The 17,629-nt window shown below is 50.1% G+C and overlaps 2 protein-coding genes and 1 pseudogene across 2 annotated transcripts in view; 2 read left to right on the plus strand and 1 right to left on the minus strand.

Annotated features, from left to right (window-relative positions):
- Tbc1d22b (TBC1 domain family member 22B) overlaps positions 1 to 9,163 on the plus strand; it is a 59,296-nt gene extending 50,133 nt beyond the window's left edge. Inside the window, exons 11-13 of the mRNA XM_004649533.3 lie at positions 273 to 400; positions 670 to 765; positions 7,187 to 9,163. Coding sequence (XP_004649590.1) covers positions 273 to 400; positions 670 to 765; positions 7,187 to 7,315 — 353 coding nt within the window. The 3' untranslated portion in view covers positions 7,316 to 9,163. The remainder of the gene's footprint in view (positions 1 to 272; positions 401 to 669; positions 766 to 7,186) is intronic.
- Positions 3,701 to 6,863, minus strand: LOC105944630 (annotated as a pseudogene).
- A 6,062-nt stretch (positions 9,164 to 15,225) lies between the features above and the next one.
- Positions 15,226 to 17,629, plus strand: part of Rnf8 (ring finger protein 8) — a 30,751-nt gene continuing 28,347 nt past the window's right edge. The window contains exon 1 of the mRNA XM_045157729.1: positions 15,226 to 15,432. Coding sequence (XP_045013664.1) covers positions 15,322 to 15,432 — 111 coding nt within the window. The 5' untranslated portion in view covers positions 15,226 to 15,321. The remainder of the gene's footprint in view (positions 15,433 to 17,629) is intronic.

Raw genomic sequence — 17,629 nt, forward strand, 5'->3', positions numbered from 1 at the left:
TATATAGGGAATTCCAGGTCAGTCTGAGCTAGACCCTACCTCGAAGAGAAAAAAAAAGTGAAAAGGTCTCCCCTGATACTTCGGGCAGTTTAACTGTGAGCCCCGTAAGAGTCTACTGTGGGGGTGTCTTACACTCAGACCGCCACAGCTGGCGGCCATGCTGGGTGCTGGCTGCGGGGACGGGATAAGAGGCCAGCTTGGCCAGGGGCTGGTATGAAATGGCATCTGCCCCCAGGTGGTGTCCCTTGGGCCCATGACACTTCCCGTTTCAGAGCAGGTCCATAATCACTTCCGGAGGTACGAGGTGGAGTACCTGCAGTTCGCCTTCCGCTGGATGAACAACCTGCTCATGCGGGAGCTGCCCCTGCGCTGCACCATCCGCCTGTGGGACACGTACCAGGTATGCACGGCCCTGCCTCTCCACGCTGCCCCTTGGGGTGCCCAACTTCCTGCCCTGGCACAGGGTGGTGGCTCAGAGTATGAGGGCCTGGAAATTCTCTGCACCTCCTTGCTCCCGAGCCCGCCTTGGCATCATGAAAGTCTTGGCTGAATTGTCACTGCTCGCCATTCACCATGCCATCAGAAGGTGTCGCCAAGGCTTGAGGCCGAGGGCCCGCAGCAGGCCCCCTCTGGGACTCGGGGGCCTCACTCCTCTTTTTGCCTCCCCAGTCTGAACCTGAAGGGTTCTCGCACTTCCATCTCTACGTGTGTGCGGCCTTCCTGATCAAGTGGAGGAAGGAGATCTTAGACGAGGAAGATTTTCAGGTCAGTTCCCAGGAGCTTGGCCAGCCTGGGAAGGGCATCAGCTTGGGAGGGAGTCCTTGGCGGGCTGTGTGAACAGAAGGCGCCCCCACAGGTGCCTGCTGGCAGTGGAAGGGGAAACGCTGCTCAGGGGAGGTGGCCTCTCTCAGTTGGCAGAACATCACTGGGGCTCAAAGTGACTTTCTGATGAGATGAGTCTTTGTACTGAAAGCTTCTAGAGTGGCTGCCCAGGCCTATGAGAGCTTCCTTCCTTCCTTCAGTCATTGACAGTGTTCACTGTGGGCCTGGCCTGTGTGAGACGCTGTGGAGGCCGAGGGCATTCTGGAAGTGAAGCTGGCAGAGGCCAGGTTCTCATAGCCATACAGCAGCTGTAAATAAAAGCATAGTGAGGGCTGGAGAGATAGCAACTAAGACACTTCCCTGTAAAGCTCAAGGACCTAGGTTTGATTCTCTAGGACCCATGTAAGCCAGATGCACAGGATGGTGGTGCATGCGTCTGGAGTTCATTTGCAGTGGCTAGAGGCCCTGGCGCTCCCATTCTCTCATTCTCTCTCTCTCTCTCTGCTTCTTTCTCTCAAAGAAATAAAATATTTTAAACAATAAAAAAAGCATAGTGAGTTTAAAGAATGCCAGTTCAACTTGGGAGGCAGAGTTTGAGGCCACCCTGAGACTACATGGTGAATTCCAGGTCAGCCTGGGCTAGAGGGAGACACTACCTGAAAAAGCCAAAAAAAAAAAAGAAGCCATTCACCCATCCTATGGGACGTCCTCTGCCATGTTCTCCCTCCCCTAGGTCTAATGGGAATGCCTAAGAGAAGCTGTTGCGCCAGGTAGGCCACAACCTTCAGGAGGCAGAAGCTCCTCTAGGGGGGAGTGCCCACATGGTATCATGCAAGGCTGTGTGCCGCTGGCATGGCCTTTGCAGACAGTCAGCTTGAGTTGCCCTGCTGAGGGCTGACCTCATAAGTCACCACACAGGGGCACCATAAGTGACTCCATTCGGGTGTCTCCAACAGCCACTTCTAGGGGTGAAAGCTGCAGTAAGTGACCCAAAGCAAAGCCTGCTGAAGCAACTGTAATAGGAACAGTGAGAGCTCTGGCAGTGTGAGCAGATGAGCCAGGGTGTGGCCGGCCAGAGGAGGGACTTCGGGGGGGGGGGAGCAGTCACCGCCCAGCAAAGTTGGATATGCAGACCAGGACAGTGGAGCTGCGCTGCCTGAGACCACATTCCATTTGCGCCGCTTGTCCAGGCACACAGCCGTAAGCAGTAACTGGGAAATGCCTTGATTTTCCTTGCTGAGAATGGGCTTAGATGAAGATGAAACCATTGGCACATGTGAAACAGGAAGGCGCACTGAGCGTACAGCTCTCAAAGCAGTGAGCTTATCGTCCCTGTTCTGTGTCTCTGAGTTGGAAGCAGGGAAGACTTCAAGCCTCAGGTTTCTTTTCTTTTTTAGTTGAGACAGAGGGAGAGAATGGGTGCGCCAGGGCCTCCAGCCACTGCAAACAAACTCTCCAGACACATGCACTACCATGTATATCTGGCTTATGTGGGTTCTGGGGAATCTAACCTGGGTCTTTAGGCTTCTCAGGCAAGCACCTTAACCACTAAGACATCTTTCCATTGCTACCCCCCCTTTTTTTTTTTTTTTTTTTGGTTTTTCGAGATAGGGTCTCACTAGCCCAGGCTGACTTGGAATTCACTATGTAGTTTCAAGCTGGCCTTGAGCTCACAGCAATCCCCCTACCTATGCTTCCCAAGTGCTGGGATCAAAAGCATGTGCCACCATATCCAGCTTTAAAAAAAAAAAAAAAAAACACACACATTTACTTATTTATTTGAGAGAGAGAGAGGGAGAGAATGAGTGCGCCAGGGCCTCCAGCCACTGCAAATGAACTCCAGATGCATGTGCTCCCTTGTGCATCTGGCTTACATGGATCCTGGAGACTCGAACTGGGATCCTTTGGCTTTGCAGGCAAATGCCTTAACGGCTACAGCTTCTTTTCTTTAACTTTTTAAATTTATTTGCAAGCAGAGAAGCACCTCAGGACCCCTTGCCACTGCAGGTGAACTCCAAATGCATACACCACTTTATGCATTGTTGCAGTCAGGTTCACATTGCTGGCAGAAATCACCCAACCAAGAGCTGCTTTGGAGGAAATAAAGGGTTTATGTTGGCTTACAGACTTGAGGGGGAGCTCCATGATGGCAGGAGAAAATGATGGCATGAGCAGAGGGTGGACATCACCCCTTGGCCAACATAAGGTGGACAATAGCAACAGGAGAGTGTGCCAAACACTGGCATGGGAAAACTGACTATAACACCCATAAACCCACCCCCAACAATACACTGCCTCCAGGAGGTGTTAATTCCCAAATCTCCATCAGCTGGAAACCTAGCATTCAGAACACCTGAGTTTATGGGGGACACCTGAATCAAACTACCACATGCATCTAATTTTATGTGGATACTGGGGAATTGAACCTAGGCTGGCAGGCTTCACAAGCAAGTGCTTTTTGTTCTATTTTGTTTTGGTTTGGTTTTTCAAAGTTGGGTCTCACTCTAGCCCCAGCTGACCTGGAACTCACTATGTAGTCTCTCAGGGTGGCCTTGAACTCATGGCAATCCTCCTGCCTCTGCCTCCCAAGTGCTGGGATTAAAGATGTGCAATACCATGCCCAGCTATTTTTTTTAATTATTCCATTTATAATTTACTAGCTGTTCCAGTGTGTCAGAGAGATACAGGGTTGCATGTGTGGGACAGAAGGTAGACTCAGAACACAGTGCATAAATATCTTCATTGCATCAGTCTACTGGTAACTGCCATCTGTCTCCATCCAGCCATGTTACATATGCCTCATGGGTGGGGAAACTGGAAGCTGGGGAGGAACAAGCCCATGCATGTGCTGGTTACAGTATCTCATATTGGTTATTTGTTATGGCACCACAGATTCCGTTAGCTGAAAGCCAGCAACTCCAGAGGAAATTCTGGCAGCACCTCCCATTTCTGACTCTGGCTGACTGTCCTCGCCTTTATAAAACAACCTTCGCTGTTTACTTTCTCTGTGTCTCTCTGTAGAGAATCACCCTCATTCACAGCAACTCTTTGGAAATCCTGTTTCTGAGTAATAGTTCTTATCCTTCCAGTCTCTAGTTGGTGACTCCCAGCAATGCAGCAGGCTTTGATCTTGTTGACTGCTTTCATTCTCTCATCTCCAGTAGAGTCGTACTGCTTCAAAGCATTTTCATAATTACGATTAAAGCTGTTCTTAAACTCATGTCTGAAAACAAATCCTACAGTGGCAGCAACTAGTTCAATCAAAAAAAAAAAAAAAAAAAAAGACTGCCTGGCTGGAGAGATGGCTTAGCGGTTAAGATATGTGCCTGCAAAGCCAAAGGACCTAGGTTCAGTTCCCCAGGACCCACGTAAGCCAGGTGCACAAGGTGGCACATGTGTCTGGAGTTTGTTTACAACAGCTAAAGGCCCTGGTGTGCCCATTCTTTACCTACCTACCTCTTTCTCTCTCTCAAATAAATAAAATAAATAAATTAAAGAGTGTCAAGCTGGACATGGTGGCACGCGCCTTTAACCCTAGCACTCGGGAGTAGGAGGATCACCATGAGTTTGAGGCCACCCTGAGACTACATAGTGAATTCCAGGTAAACATGGACTAGAATGAGACCTAACCCAGTTGCCCAGTTGTGGTGGGGCACACCTTTTATCCCAGCACTTGGGAGGCAAAGGTAGGAGGATCACCATGAGCTCAAAGCCAGCCTGAGCTAGAGCAAGATCCTACCCCCCACCAAAAAAAAAAATGAGTGTCAGAAACATTGCATTCAGTTCTAGTTTCCGTGCAAAAGCTCGACAGGTGTGAAACAAGCAAAGGAACCCAAAAGAATAGTGACAGTGCCTGTGCCAGAGAGCACAAAAGGGACACTGGAGGCCATCTCACTTAAGAGGAAGAAAGATAGTTTTCCAGGCTTACCTTGCCCCAAATACCAACAGTAAGGAAGATAACTCCAGTGATCCAAAAGTGAGCGTGTAGTTCAATGCTCTCGGGGCTGAAGATGGCTTAGTGGTTAAGGCTCTTGCCTGCAAAGCCTAAGGACCCGGGTTTGATTCCCCAGTACTCATGCAAGCCAGATGCATATGGTGGCGCATGCGTTTGATGTTTGTTTGCAGTGGCTGGGGGCCCTGGTGCACCCATTCTCTGTCTCTGTCTCTCTCTCATTCATAAATAAGTTTTTTTTTTTAAGATGGTAAACCAAACTAAAAACTTTCCTTCCACTAGCTGCTTTTGGTCAGGTGCTTTAGCCCAGCAATAAGAAGGTACCTACAAAAGGCCATTTCTAGCCAGGCGTGGTGGAGCACGCCTTTAATCCCAGTACTTGGGAGGCAGAGGTACAAGGGTCGCCATGAGTTTGAGGTCAGCCTGGACTAGAGTGAGACCCTACCTCAAAGAAGAAAAAAAAATATCCATTTCTATGGGACTGGATGGGTGGCTTAGCAGTCATGGCACTTGCCTGCAAAGCCTAAGGACCTGGGTTTGATTCCCCAGCACCTGCTTAAATCCAGATGCATAAGGCGGCACATGCATCCATTTGCAGTGGTTAGAGGCCTTGGCTGCACCAATTCTCTCTCAAGTAAATAGTTTTTTTGTTAAAAGCCATTTCTAGCTTTTTTTCCTCTGGAAGGCATTTGCCCCTCCCTAACTGGAAACTTGCCTTCTAATGCTGGCTGTACATGCTGGATTCTCCCGATGTCTCCTGTGACATTTCACCAGGGCCCAGCTCTGTAAAAAACCTTTCATTGTTCCCTGCCTGGCACTGGCTCCTATCTATCCCAAGCCAAGAGCTTCTGTTATGATTGGCACCTTGGTACCCTGGCTGTGGTTACTCAGCTTCTCTGTGGTCTTCCGCTGCACAGGATAAGCAGCGTGGGAGTGGGGAGCCGTGGAGGCCAGGGCTGCGAGGTTGCATCTCTAAGGCATTGCCACCAGAAAGCAGAGGGATTCCCTTTAGGGGACCTGGGAGGTCAATTTGTCCAGGTATATAATTCAGAAGCTTCTGGAAGCTTTTACTAAGGCTAGAAGAATTAGAAGTATAGGTAGCTCTCTCCCCAGAGAAGTATATTTTGAGCTCTTGTTGGTTTTGTTGGTTATGAATTATACAAATGTATGTAATCATTACAGAAACATTAGAAATTCCAGTAAGGTAGCTGGGCATGGTGGCACACACCTTTAATCCCAGCACTCAGAGGCAGAGATAGGAGGATCATGTGAGTTTGAGGCCAGTCTGAAACTACATAGTGAATTCCAGTTCAGCCTGGCCTAGAGCAAGACTACCTCAAAAAAAAAAATCCAGTAAGGAAAAAAAAGACACCTGAAATTCTGAAATTTTACCATACATACAGAGGTAAATACTTCACATTTGTTTTGCTTTGCCCTTTTTCTTTCTTTCTTTCTTTCTTTCTTTTTTGACTGTCTCATGGTGTTTGTGTGGGGTTTGTTTTGAAAAAAGGTCTCACTAGGGATCCCTGGCTGGCCTGGAGCTAGCTTGCTGGGGAGACAGACATGGCTGGGCTGGAACTTGCAGTTGTCCTCCTTCTCCCTGAAAGTTGGGGATTATAGGCATGCACCACCATACCCAGCTCATAAATTTCCTTTTTTCTTTTCTTTATTTTTTTCTTTTTTTTTTTTTGAGGTAGGGTCTTGCTCTAGCTCTAGCTCAGGCTGACCTGAAATTCAGTATGTAGTCCCAGGGTGGCCTGCCTCCCAAGTGCTGGGGTTAAAGGCCTGCACTCCACATCTGGCCTAACCTTTGTGAAAGTTAGTGTTTTTGTTTGGAGACAGGATATCTACAGCCCAGCCTGGCCAAGCTGGACTGGCCTGGAACTCTCAGTAGTCCTCCTGCTTCAGGCTTCAAGTTCTGGGGTTACAGAACCATCACCACACACAATGGAGACAACAGTGGCTTAAAAGAGTGATTAGAGCACCTGGCTATCATGTATGAAGCCCTGCCAAGTCCCAGCCCTGCCAAAGAGAGTGCTTCATGTATGGAGTGACAGTTGTGATCAGACGTCAGGTGCACACCTGTCATCCCGGCACTCAGGAGGGTTGGTAGTTCAAGGCCAGCCATGGCTACATGAGGCCCTGTCTCAAGAAACTGAAATACATACACTTAAGGACAAAGGGGGGAAATGATGGCCTCAGAGGTAAGAGTGGTATGGCTGGACTATGAGCAATTACTTTCTTTCAATTCTACTGTTGTCCAAGGGCCATGTGCTCTTTGTGAAGTGGAAGGCTGAGCCTTGGGGACAGTAGTCAAGGAGGAAGTCCCCCCATCCCAGGTCTTTCAGGGAAGGGTGTGCTGGTCCATGGCCATGGCCTGGAAAGGGAGAAAACACCCCTCTTGCCTTACAGGGCCTCCTCATGCTGCTGCAGAACCTGCCCACAATACATTGGGGCAACGAAGAGATCGGGCTACTGCTGGCCGAGGCATACAGACTCAAGTACATGTTTGCCGATGCCCCCAACCACTACCGCCGATAGGTGCTGTCTACCCCCCAGGGAGCCAGACTGCCCCCATCCCTGATGGCAATCTGATCACTGTGGCCACTGTGCGAGCCGTGGACCCCAGCCAGAAGCACTCCTGCTGTACAGAGCTCACCCTCACAGCCCAGGTCTGAACTTTGGACATCCACCACTCCACGTCTCCGGATCTGTCTCTTGGACCACTGTCAGTATTCCGTGCCATGTGGATGGGCCCAGCTCTGGGAAAGGACATAAAAGGAGGTACAGGGTTGTCTGCCCCTTTAAAAGACACTGGACAAAAGAAGGGGAGGCTCAGGGTCTCAATGCTCACTGTCCCTACATGCACTGGCTGGCTCTGGCCTCCAGGACCCTACTGATAACTGTTGGTTTTTTCTTTTCTTTTTAAAAAAAAAAAAAAACCAGAAAAACACAATTTATTACATGCCTACGGCATGGGAGTATTAGCTTCTGATACCGTAGCTTTCTGTGGCTCAGTTAATTTGATCTCGGGTCAGAGATGCCTTATGTTTTCAGAGTCCTGTCCCTACCCCCTCCCACCATCCCCACCCCGCCCCCAGCTGCCGAACCCCTCTTTTCCTGCCCTGTCTGAGCCAGCGGGGGGCTGCTTGAGACCTTTGTTCTCAGGTGGTGGAGGCACCACGCTTAAACTCGGGAGAGGCCCATACCCAAGGGCTGGAAACTTTATTTTTTCTTTCCTCACCAGGAATCTGGATATGTGCGTGTGTGCGTGCGTGTGGTGTGTATACAAGCCCATCAGCATTTTGTTACACGTCTGAATTTTTGCGTCCAGACTAGCCCATCTAAACCACTTGGGAAGAAGGGCCCCAGGGACCAAGGGTACATGTGTCCCTTGAGAAGCATCAGGGCAGGGGAGGGAAAAGGGATGCTTAACCCCCAAACCTTTTTCCATGATGACCCCTCCAAGATATTATGTGTAAATTGTGTTATTATGTATATGGGCGAAGATGTACAAATATACGTCCTCTTTGTAGCAGATATGATTTTATATTTATAACGTGCATCAACATGTGACAGCAGTCGAGGTTCCTAGCACAGATGAAGTTCTTAGGCAGGTAGGTGGGTGGCTTAAGGGAGAGCCCTGAGGTCAGGGCTGGCGGGTGGCTCTGCAGTTGGAACTGCCCAGCATCAGTGTCTGTTTTTCCTCCCCTCCCCTTCCTTCCCACCTCTCTTGGGCCTTTTTGCCCTGCCCTCCCTCCTCCTCTGAGGCAGAGCTCCCTTCTCCCCTCCCCTCGCAGCTGCCCGGGAGGAAGGGCACAGGCAGATGCCTGTGGGCAGGTTCGCAGCACCTGCCCTCCTCCAGCTTCGGAGCGGGACTAAGTCAGCGTTACATTCAGATGGGAGCTGGCAGACAAGTCAGTGCCAAGAGAAGGGGGTTCCTGTGTGTCTCCGGGGTTTGGGGTTCGTCCCAGAGAATGGCATTAGGTATCCCTGCGATCACCATCACACCCCACACAGCTCATGAGATGTGAGACCCACGTTCAAGTCTTGTATTCGGTAGTACAGATGTGGGTGACGGGGGCAGGCAGCTGTTGCCCGGGACTCGGTGGCACGCTTATGTGTGCCTGAGCCGCCCTGCCACAGACCACACCTTGCTGCTGTGACTCAGTGTCTCACCTGGAGCTCCTCTCAGGTGTGCCCCCCCATCCGTGTGCCTCAGTAGTCTCCTGTGCAGAGCCAGGGCACATGACCCTCTCTCAGCAGGCTAATTAAAGAAAGACACTTGTGTTCCCAACTGGTGGTTTTATTTTTTTAGTCTTTATGTTTGTGTGGGCAATTGTGGATAAAGTGACTGGATTGTAAATAAATAGTGTATTTCCTCCACCACCACCTGCTGACTTTTATCCCATGGACCTGTGTGATCTGGAACCAAAAGCATCTCCTTGTCTTTTTTTTTTTTTTCTTTTTCCCTGATAGAAGTATGGGGCCAAGCCTTGGGCAGGACAAGCAGGGGAGCAATGAAGCCCAAGTGCGCTTTCAGAGGGTGACAGCAGACACTGAGCCCTTCCTCTCTCTGTGAAGGGTACCGTGTGAGCTACCTGCTTCCCAGTAGCTAACATTTGCCAGAGCGCCCTACCACGGGCCCAGTTCTGTGACAAGAGCTTGCCAGAGATTTCTTGTGTCCAAAGGAAGTTAAAAAATGGACCAGAGCTGGGCGTGGTGGCGCATGCCTTTAATCCCAGCACTCGGGAGACTGATGTAGGAGGACTGCCATGAGTTCAAGGCCTGCCTGGGACTACACAGTGAGTTCCAGGTGAGTGTGGACTAGCGTGATACTCTACCTCAAAAAACTCTAAGCATCCAGGTGTGGTGACGCACACCTTTAATCCCAGCACTTGGGAGGCAGAGGTAGGTAAGAGGATCACCATGAGTTCAAGGCCACCCTGAGACCACATAGTGAATTCCAGGTCAGCCTGAGCTATAGTGAGACCCTACCTTAAAAAAAAAATACCCCCAAATTATCAATAAGGTGGAGCGAAGCTTAAGAAGATACTTGACATCCATCTCAGGCCTCCACACGCATGCACACATGTGCACAAGTACCTGCATACACGTGTCCCTCACACACACATGCAAGAAAAAACAACTCAGTTTCTTCCATGTTCTCACATTCCACACAAATCATATTTTCCCTCCACACCAAGTAAGCAAGCAGTTTGGCCGTGGGAACAAAGCTCAGTGTCCTCTTACTGAATTCTGACACTGTCTACTTGGAGATGGCATCAGATGCCTGTTGGAGAGCAAGAAAGCACGAGTTGCCTGCAAATAGAAACGGGCTGGGCTTCTGCTGGCTGAGTAGCAGCAGCAGCAGTGTTCATGGCTCTGCTTCCTGACCAGGCGTGCAGTGTGGCCAGTGGCTTCGTGCTCCCACCGCCACGCCTCCCCCACCTTGATGGGCTACAACCTGGAACCAGAAGTTGAAGTAACCCCTTCCTCCCATAAGCTGATTTTTGTCAGGTACCTGTAAATTACCTGCTTATTTATTTTTTCAGAGTTCTTGGGTGGTTGTATTTTGCCTAGGACTTTTCTTTAACTTATTTTATTGACAACTTCCATAATTATAGACAATAAACCATGATAATTCCCTCCCCTCCCCCACTTTCACCTTCACAAATCCACTTAAAACTTGTTTCTTTTTCTTTTTTTTTTTTTTTGGTTTTTCGAGGTAGGGTCTCACTCTGGCTCAGGCTGACCTGGAATTTACTATGTAATCTCAGGGTGGCCTCGAACTCTTGGCGATCCTCCTACCTCTGCCTCCTGAGTGCTGGGATTAAAGGCGTGCGCCACCATGCCCGGCTATTTTTATTTTTTGATTTTTCAGGTAGGGTCTCTCTCTAGTCTAGGCTGACCTCAAATTCATTATGCAGTCACAGGGTGGAACTCATGGCAATCTTCCTACCTCTGTCTCCCGAGTGCTGGGATTAAAGATGTATATCATCAGGGCTGGAGAGATGGCTTAGCGGTTAAGCGCTTGCCTGTGAAGCCTATGGACCCTGGTTCGAGGCTCGATTCTCCGGGACCCACGTTAGCCAGATGCACAAGGGGGCACACGCGTCTGGAGCTCATTTGCAGTGGCTGGAAGCCCTGGCGTGCCCATTCTCTCTCTCTCTATCTGCCTCTTTCTCTCTCTGTCACTCTCAAATAAATAAATAAAAATTTTTTAAAAAGATGTATATCATCATGTGTATCCTAAATTTTTATTTTTATTTTTATTTATTTATTTGAAAGAGAGAGACAGAGGCAGACACGGAGTGTGTGTGAGTACGGGTGCACCAGGACCTCCTGCCACTGCAAATGAACTCCAGACCCATGTGCCACTTTGTGCATCTGGCTTCACATGGGAACTAGGGAATTGAATCCCAGGCCATCAGGATTTTCAAACACGTATCTTTAACCACTAAGCCATCTCTTCAGCCCTGTGTAAAATTTTTAGTTTTAATTGGCAGAGAGGGGCTACAGGGAGCTTACAGTCCCTACAAGCCTCGGGCGCCCGCTCTCCTCCCACCCTAGCCCAGGATAGCTAAATGTAGGCATGTGCGGAAAAGCTGCCCTGTGGGAGCTTAGCCCGCGGCTTGAGCTACCTCATGACTCCTTTCTAAACACTTTTCAAGACAGAAACACGGCTCTTCAACTCACTGGAGCAGCACCCACCGTGGATCAGCACTTGATCACAGAGGAAATTGTCTGGTTTGAGCTTTTCAAAGACCCATCTAGCTTAAACCCGGGTTATTTTTTTAACATTATATTTATGTATTTGAGAGAGAGACAGCGAGTGGGTTATTTTTTTTTAATTTTTTTAATTTTTATTTATTTGAGAGCGACAGACACAGAGAGGACAGAGAGAGGGAGAGAGAGAGAATGGGTGCGCCAGGGCTTCCAGCCTCTGCAAACGAACTCCAGACGCGTGCGCCCCCTTGTGCATCTGGCTAACGTGGGACCTGGGGAACCGAGCCTCGAACCGGGGTCCTTAGGCTTCACAGGCAAGCGCTTAACCGCTAAACCATCTCTCCAGCCCGAGTGGGTTATTTTTTAAGCCCAAAACTGGAGGGAGGGCTGGAGCGCTGGCTTAGCATTTAAGGCACTTGCCTATTGGTGCAGGCACGCTTGCATTGCTGGCAGAAATCACCCAACCAAGAGCAGCTTATGGGGGAAAAAAAAAAAAGGAAAATAAAAGGGTTTATTTGGGGTTAGGGGAAGCTCCATGATGGCAGGGGAAAATGATGACACAAGCAGAGGATGGGCATCACCCTCTGGTCAACAGCAATAGGAGAGTGTGCCAATCACGGGCAAGGGGAAACTGGCTATAACATCCACAAGCTCTCCCCCAACAATACCCTGCCTCCAGGAGGCGTTAATCCCCCGACTCTCCAGGTCCCACGTAACCCAGACCTACAAGATGATGCAAGTACAAGGTTACACATGAACACAAGGTGGCACACACATCTGGAGTTTGATTGCAGTGGCTGGAGGCCCTGGCATGCCAATTCTCTCTCTCACTAAAAAAATATGGGGTGCTGAAGAGATGGCTTAGCGGTTAAGCACTTGCCTGTGAAGAAGCCTAAGGACCCCGGTTTGAGGCTCGACTCCCTAGGACCTATGTTAGCCAGATGCACATGGGGGCGCATGTATCAGGAATTCATTTGCAGTGGCTGGAGGCCCTGGTGCACCCATTCTCTCTCTCTCCCTCTGTCTGTCTCTCTCAAATAAATAAAAATAAATGAAAAAATATTTTTAAAGCCAGTCTGTTGAGTTTGCCTCAAAAAAAAACTGAAGGAATGTCTATAACTTTACTAATTTAAAGAGGAAAACACCTTATTTTTATGTGTCTCAGATAGGACATAGAAATTCCAGAGGAAGAGCTGGAGAGATGACTTAGTGGTTGAGGCACTTTCCTAAGACGTTTAAGGACCCCAGGTTCGATTATCCAGATTCCACATAAGCCAGATGCACAAGGTGGCACATATGTTATAGTGGCTAGAGACTCTGGTGTGCCTATTCTCTCTCTCCCTCTCTCAAATAAATAAAAAAAAATTTTTTTTTTTTAATTTAATTCCACAGAAAAGCCAGGTGTGGTGGCACATGCCTTAATCACTTAATCACTGTGAGTTCGAGGACAGCTTGGGCTAAAATGAGATCCTACCTCAGGGAGAAAAAAAAATTCTACAGGCCATCGGCAAGGGCTGGAGTGAGGCTCAGAACAAATGACTTACCCAACTTGCATGGGGCTCTGAGTCCATCCTCAGCACCAATAAAATAATTGAAGATATAGCATAGGGGACTCGAGGTGGCTTTTACAGATGCTCACACTTCCTTCTAACACACAAGCATTGTGTGTTGATTGTTTCCCAGGCACATCCATATTACAAGGCTTGGCCTTTGAAACGATCCTGGAGAGGGCAGGGAAATGGCTCAGTTGGCAAAGCTCTCGCTTTGCAAGTGTGAGTACCTGAGTTTAGATTGCCAGCACCCACCTGCAGTCCTCATGAGGTGGTGCTTGCCTGCAGTGCCAGCACTGGGGAGGCAGAGGCCAGTGGAACCCAGGGGCCCTCTGGCTAGCTAGTGTAGCTGAATCAGTAAACTCCAGGTTCAGCAAGAGACTCTGTTAAATAAGCTGAGGGCTAGGCATGGTGGCACACGCCTTTAATCCCAACAACTCGGGTGGCAGAGGTAGGAGGATCACTGTGAGTTTGAGGCCGCCACCCTGAGACTACATAGTGAATTCCAGGTCAGCCTGGACTAGAGCGAGACCCTACCTGGAAAAACAAAAAACAACAACAAAAAAAGGTGAGGGCTGGAGAGATGGCCCAGCGTTAATAGGCACTTGCTTGCCATTCCTGAAAACCTGATGACCTGAGTTCGATTGCTGAGTACCCACAAAAAGCCAGATGTGCAAAATGGCACATGTGTCTGAAGTTTCACTTGCAGTGGCACGAGGACTTGGAATGCCCATCCTCATTCTCTTTTTGTTTGCCTCTTTTTATTCCTCTTTCAAATAAATAAAATAAAATAAATATTTAAATACAATAATGCCAAGCATGTTGATGCATGCCTTTAATCCCAGCACTCGGGAGGCAGAGATAGGAGGATCGCTGAGTTTGAAGCCAGCCTGAGACTTTGTGCTTTTGGCTTTACTGGGGAATCGAACCTCGGTCAGCAGCCTTTGCCTTTAACTTTGGTGGCCTGTAACTCACCAGATAGAAGTAGACTAGACTGGCCAAAAAGCCTCAGGGATCCTGTTGTCTCCATCTCTCCAGTGCTGGTTTACAAAGGCCTGCTACTACACCCCACATTTTTATATGGGTTCTGGGGGGCTCCAACACAGGTGCACATCATTAAAAATTTTTTCCTGACATTTTTTTTTTGGGGGGGTCCTTGAGATAGGATCTCACTCTAACCCAGGTGGACCTGGAATTCACCATGTAGTCTCAGAGTGGCCTTGAACTCATGGCAATCCCCCTACCTTAGCCTCCTGATTGCTGGAATTAAAGGCATGCACCACCATGCCTGGTTAAATATAAATATATATATATATATATATATATGTATGTATGTATGTATGTATATTTTTTTGTGTGTGTGTGTGTGTGTGTGTGAAAGAGGCAAATAGAATGGATGCGCCAGGACCTCCAGCCATTCCAAACAAACTCCAGATGCATGCGCCACCTTGTGCATCTGGCTTACATGGGTCCTGGGGAATCGAATCTGGGTCCTTTGGCTTTGCAGGCAAACGCCTTAACCACGAAGCCAGCCCTCCAGCTCTTATTCATTTATTTTGAAAGAGTGTGTACGTGCCAGGGCTTCCTGCAGCTGCACACATTCCAGATGCATGCACCACTTTGTGCATCTGGTTTTATGTGAATACTAGGAAATCGAACCTCGGTAAGTAAGCCCTTGTAACCCTTTAGCTATCTCTCCAGCCCCCGGGGCTCACTTTTGCAAGACAATCACCTTACTATCTCTCCACAGTCCAAAATCTTTCATTTTTTTAATCCCCCTGCCCCCCCCCCACACACACACACACTGTGTCTCTCAGTGCAAATGAACGCCAGATGCTTGCACCGCTTTTTGCAACTCGTTTACGTGAACCCAAGCCCAGGAGGCTTTGCAAAACACTCTCTTTTAACCGCTGAGCCCCGTTGCCCAGCCGCCGAAGCAGCTTAAACGGGGAAAAGCAAGCGGTTCCAGGACAGCCCCGGGAACGCCGGTTCTGGAGGGCGGAGGGGGCGGGCGCGGCTCCGCTCTCCACACCTGCGCCTTCCGCGCCCGGGGCTGCGCACGCGCGCCGGGCAGGTCCGGAGGCCGAGGGCGGGCCGGTCACGTGGCCCTGGCGGAAGTGTTCTCCCAGCTGGCCAATCGGCGGCGGCCGCTGCTGTCTGTTGTTTAGCTATGGTGCGGGCCAGCGGGAGCCCTGGAAGCTGCGGGAGCCGAGCCGGGAGTTTCGCTCCTCGCTGACCCGGCTCCCCCACCGAGGGCCGAGCGGGGTCATGGGGGAGCCCGGCCCTGTGGTCCCCGGGGCCCAGGCTGGGGGCCGCAGCTGGTGCCTGCGGCGGCTGGGGATGAACACGGAATGGCTGCTGCTGGAGGACGGGCGTGAGGTGAGGGGGCCGCCGAGGCCGCGGGGATGCGCGGGGGCGGCGGGGAGAAGGGGGGCGCGGGCGGGCGCAGGGTGCGGGTCGTTGAGGGGGTCCCCGAGGCGGAGGCGCTGCGGGCGCGGGGACCGGCGAGGGAGACGCGGCTCCGCCGGCTCCCGATGGGCGGCTGCGCGGGGGCCCGGGATGCGGGGAGGGACCTGGGGGGTAGCCGCGGGGGGAAGCTGGGCCCCTCCCAGGAGAGGACCCGGCGTGGGGCCTGTCGGGGTGTCCTCTGGAAGAGGTGGGGCCGGCATTTGCGGCCGTGCCTGTTTGGGTCTCCCCGGATTCCTTGGGGGTTCCAGGCTGGGAAACTGAGGCAGAGCAACCCTCCACCTACCCGGGAACCACGGAGGGGCTAAAGCAGATTTCCGGAATGGCTGCTGAGGGCTAACTTTCTGGAGTCTCAGGTGATTGCCTTTTAAGGCCATTAATTAAGAGATTGCAAAAGCCCCCCCCCTTTTTTTTAATCTCAGACAAATCGGCGCCACATTTGCCCTGAGAGTCTGGGTGTCACCTAGTGGAAGCCCTAAGGTGGGTCAGAAATAGAAATTTAGGCTAGCACCTCAACCGCTGAGCCATCTCTCCAGCCCCAGAAATAGAGATTTAGTACTCTTCCCCCAGAGTTGCCAACATTAATTGGTAATAGTCATGAATGCAGCTTTTTAAAATGACTACAGAGACCCTGGAAGCCTGGGAGTCAGCTAGATTGGCACATATGCAATGGTTAAGAAACAAGCCGGGCCAGGCGTGGTGGCATACGCCTTTAATCCCAGTACTTGGGAGACAGAGATAGGATTGCCATGAGTTCGAGGCCATCCTGAAGCTACACAGTGAATTCTAGGTCAGCCTGAGGTAGAGTAAGACCCTGCCTTCAAAACAAAACAAAACAAAACAAAAAAGCCGGGTGTGGTAGTGCACGCCTTTAACCACTGCACTTGGGAGGCAAAGGTAGGAGGATCGCAGTGAGTTCGAGGCCATCCTGAGACTACATAGTGAATTCCAGGTCAGCCTGGGCTAGTGCAAGTCCCTTACCTGAGGAAGGGGTGGGGGAGCCTGATGGGTGGAGAGGTGAGTTAGCTGTTAAGACGCTTACATGCAAAGCCTGAGGACCCAGGTTCCATTCCCCAGTACCCACATAAGTCTGATGAGCAAGGTGGTACATGTATCTGGAGTTTGTTTGCAGTGACTAGAAGCCCTGGTGCACTCATTCTTTTTCTCATCTGCCCCCTCCCCCTCTCTCTAATAAATAAAATATCTTAAAAAAAAAAAACCCGGACATTGTCTTATAAAGAAGCCAAAGGACTAGGGCAGTGCCTCAGCAGCTAAGGACACTTGCTTGTAAAACCTCCTGACCTGGGTTCGATTCACCCAGTACTCACTTAAAGCCAGAGATGCAAAAAGCGGAGCACATCTCCACTTCTCAAGTTCATTTACTGTGGCAGGAGGTCCTGGCACTTCTTCTCCCCCTTAAACACCTGCATACACAGGGGAGAGGCTGTAGGAGTCAGCTCTAGAAAAGCTGAGGGCAGGTGTTGCACGTTCACTTGGTGGTGATCCTGAGTGGTTGGTGGTCATATAAATTAAATTATTGGGATTATTAGGTATTTTTAGGTTAGATTTTTCTTATGAGCATGTGGAGATTTGAATGTGAAATGCCCAACATATCCGGGTGTGGTGGCGCACACCTTTAATCCCATCACCTGGGGAGGCAGAGGTAGGATTGCTGTGAGTTCGAAGCCACCTTGAGACTACAAAGTGAATTCCAGGTCAGCCTGGTCTAGAGTGAGACCCTACCTTGAAAAAAAAACAAAACAGAAAGGAAATGCCCCTTAGCTTCATGTGTTTGTGATTTAAGCCTCATACTTAACTCCTAGCTGGCGCAGGCTTTGGGAGGTGGACCCTTGCTGGAGGAGGTGTGTCACTGGGGTTCAGTAGTCAACCTCCACTGGGTATTAAAGCTAGCTCACTCCTCACTGCTGATGTGTGGAGATGTGAGGCGGAGCTCTCTGTTCTCACCATCCCCCCCCCCCCCCCATGAGGAAACTTCCCTTTCTAAACTGTAGACCTAAATAGTTTCCGCCTCTGGTCGGGTGTTTTGTCCCAGCAGGGTGAGGGTAGCTGCTACTACAAGCGATAAAGTCTCCTTTCAGTCTCCCAGGTG

This window comes from Jaculus jaculus, chromosome 8 (assembly GCF_020740685.1).
Source record: "Jaculus jaculus isolate mJacJac1 chromosome 8, mJacJac1.mat.Y.cur, whole genome shotgun sequence".
In the NCBI taxonomy this organism is placed as follows: domain Eukaryota; kingdom Metazoa; phylum Chordata; class Mammalia; order Rodentia; family Dipodidae; genus Jaculus; species Jaculus jaculus.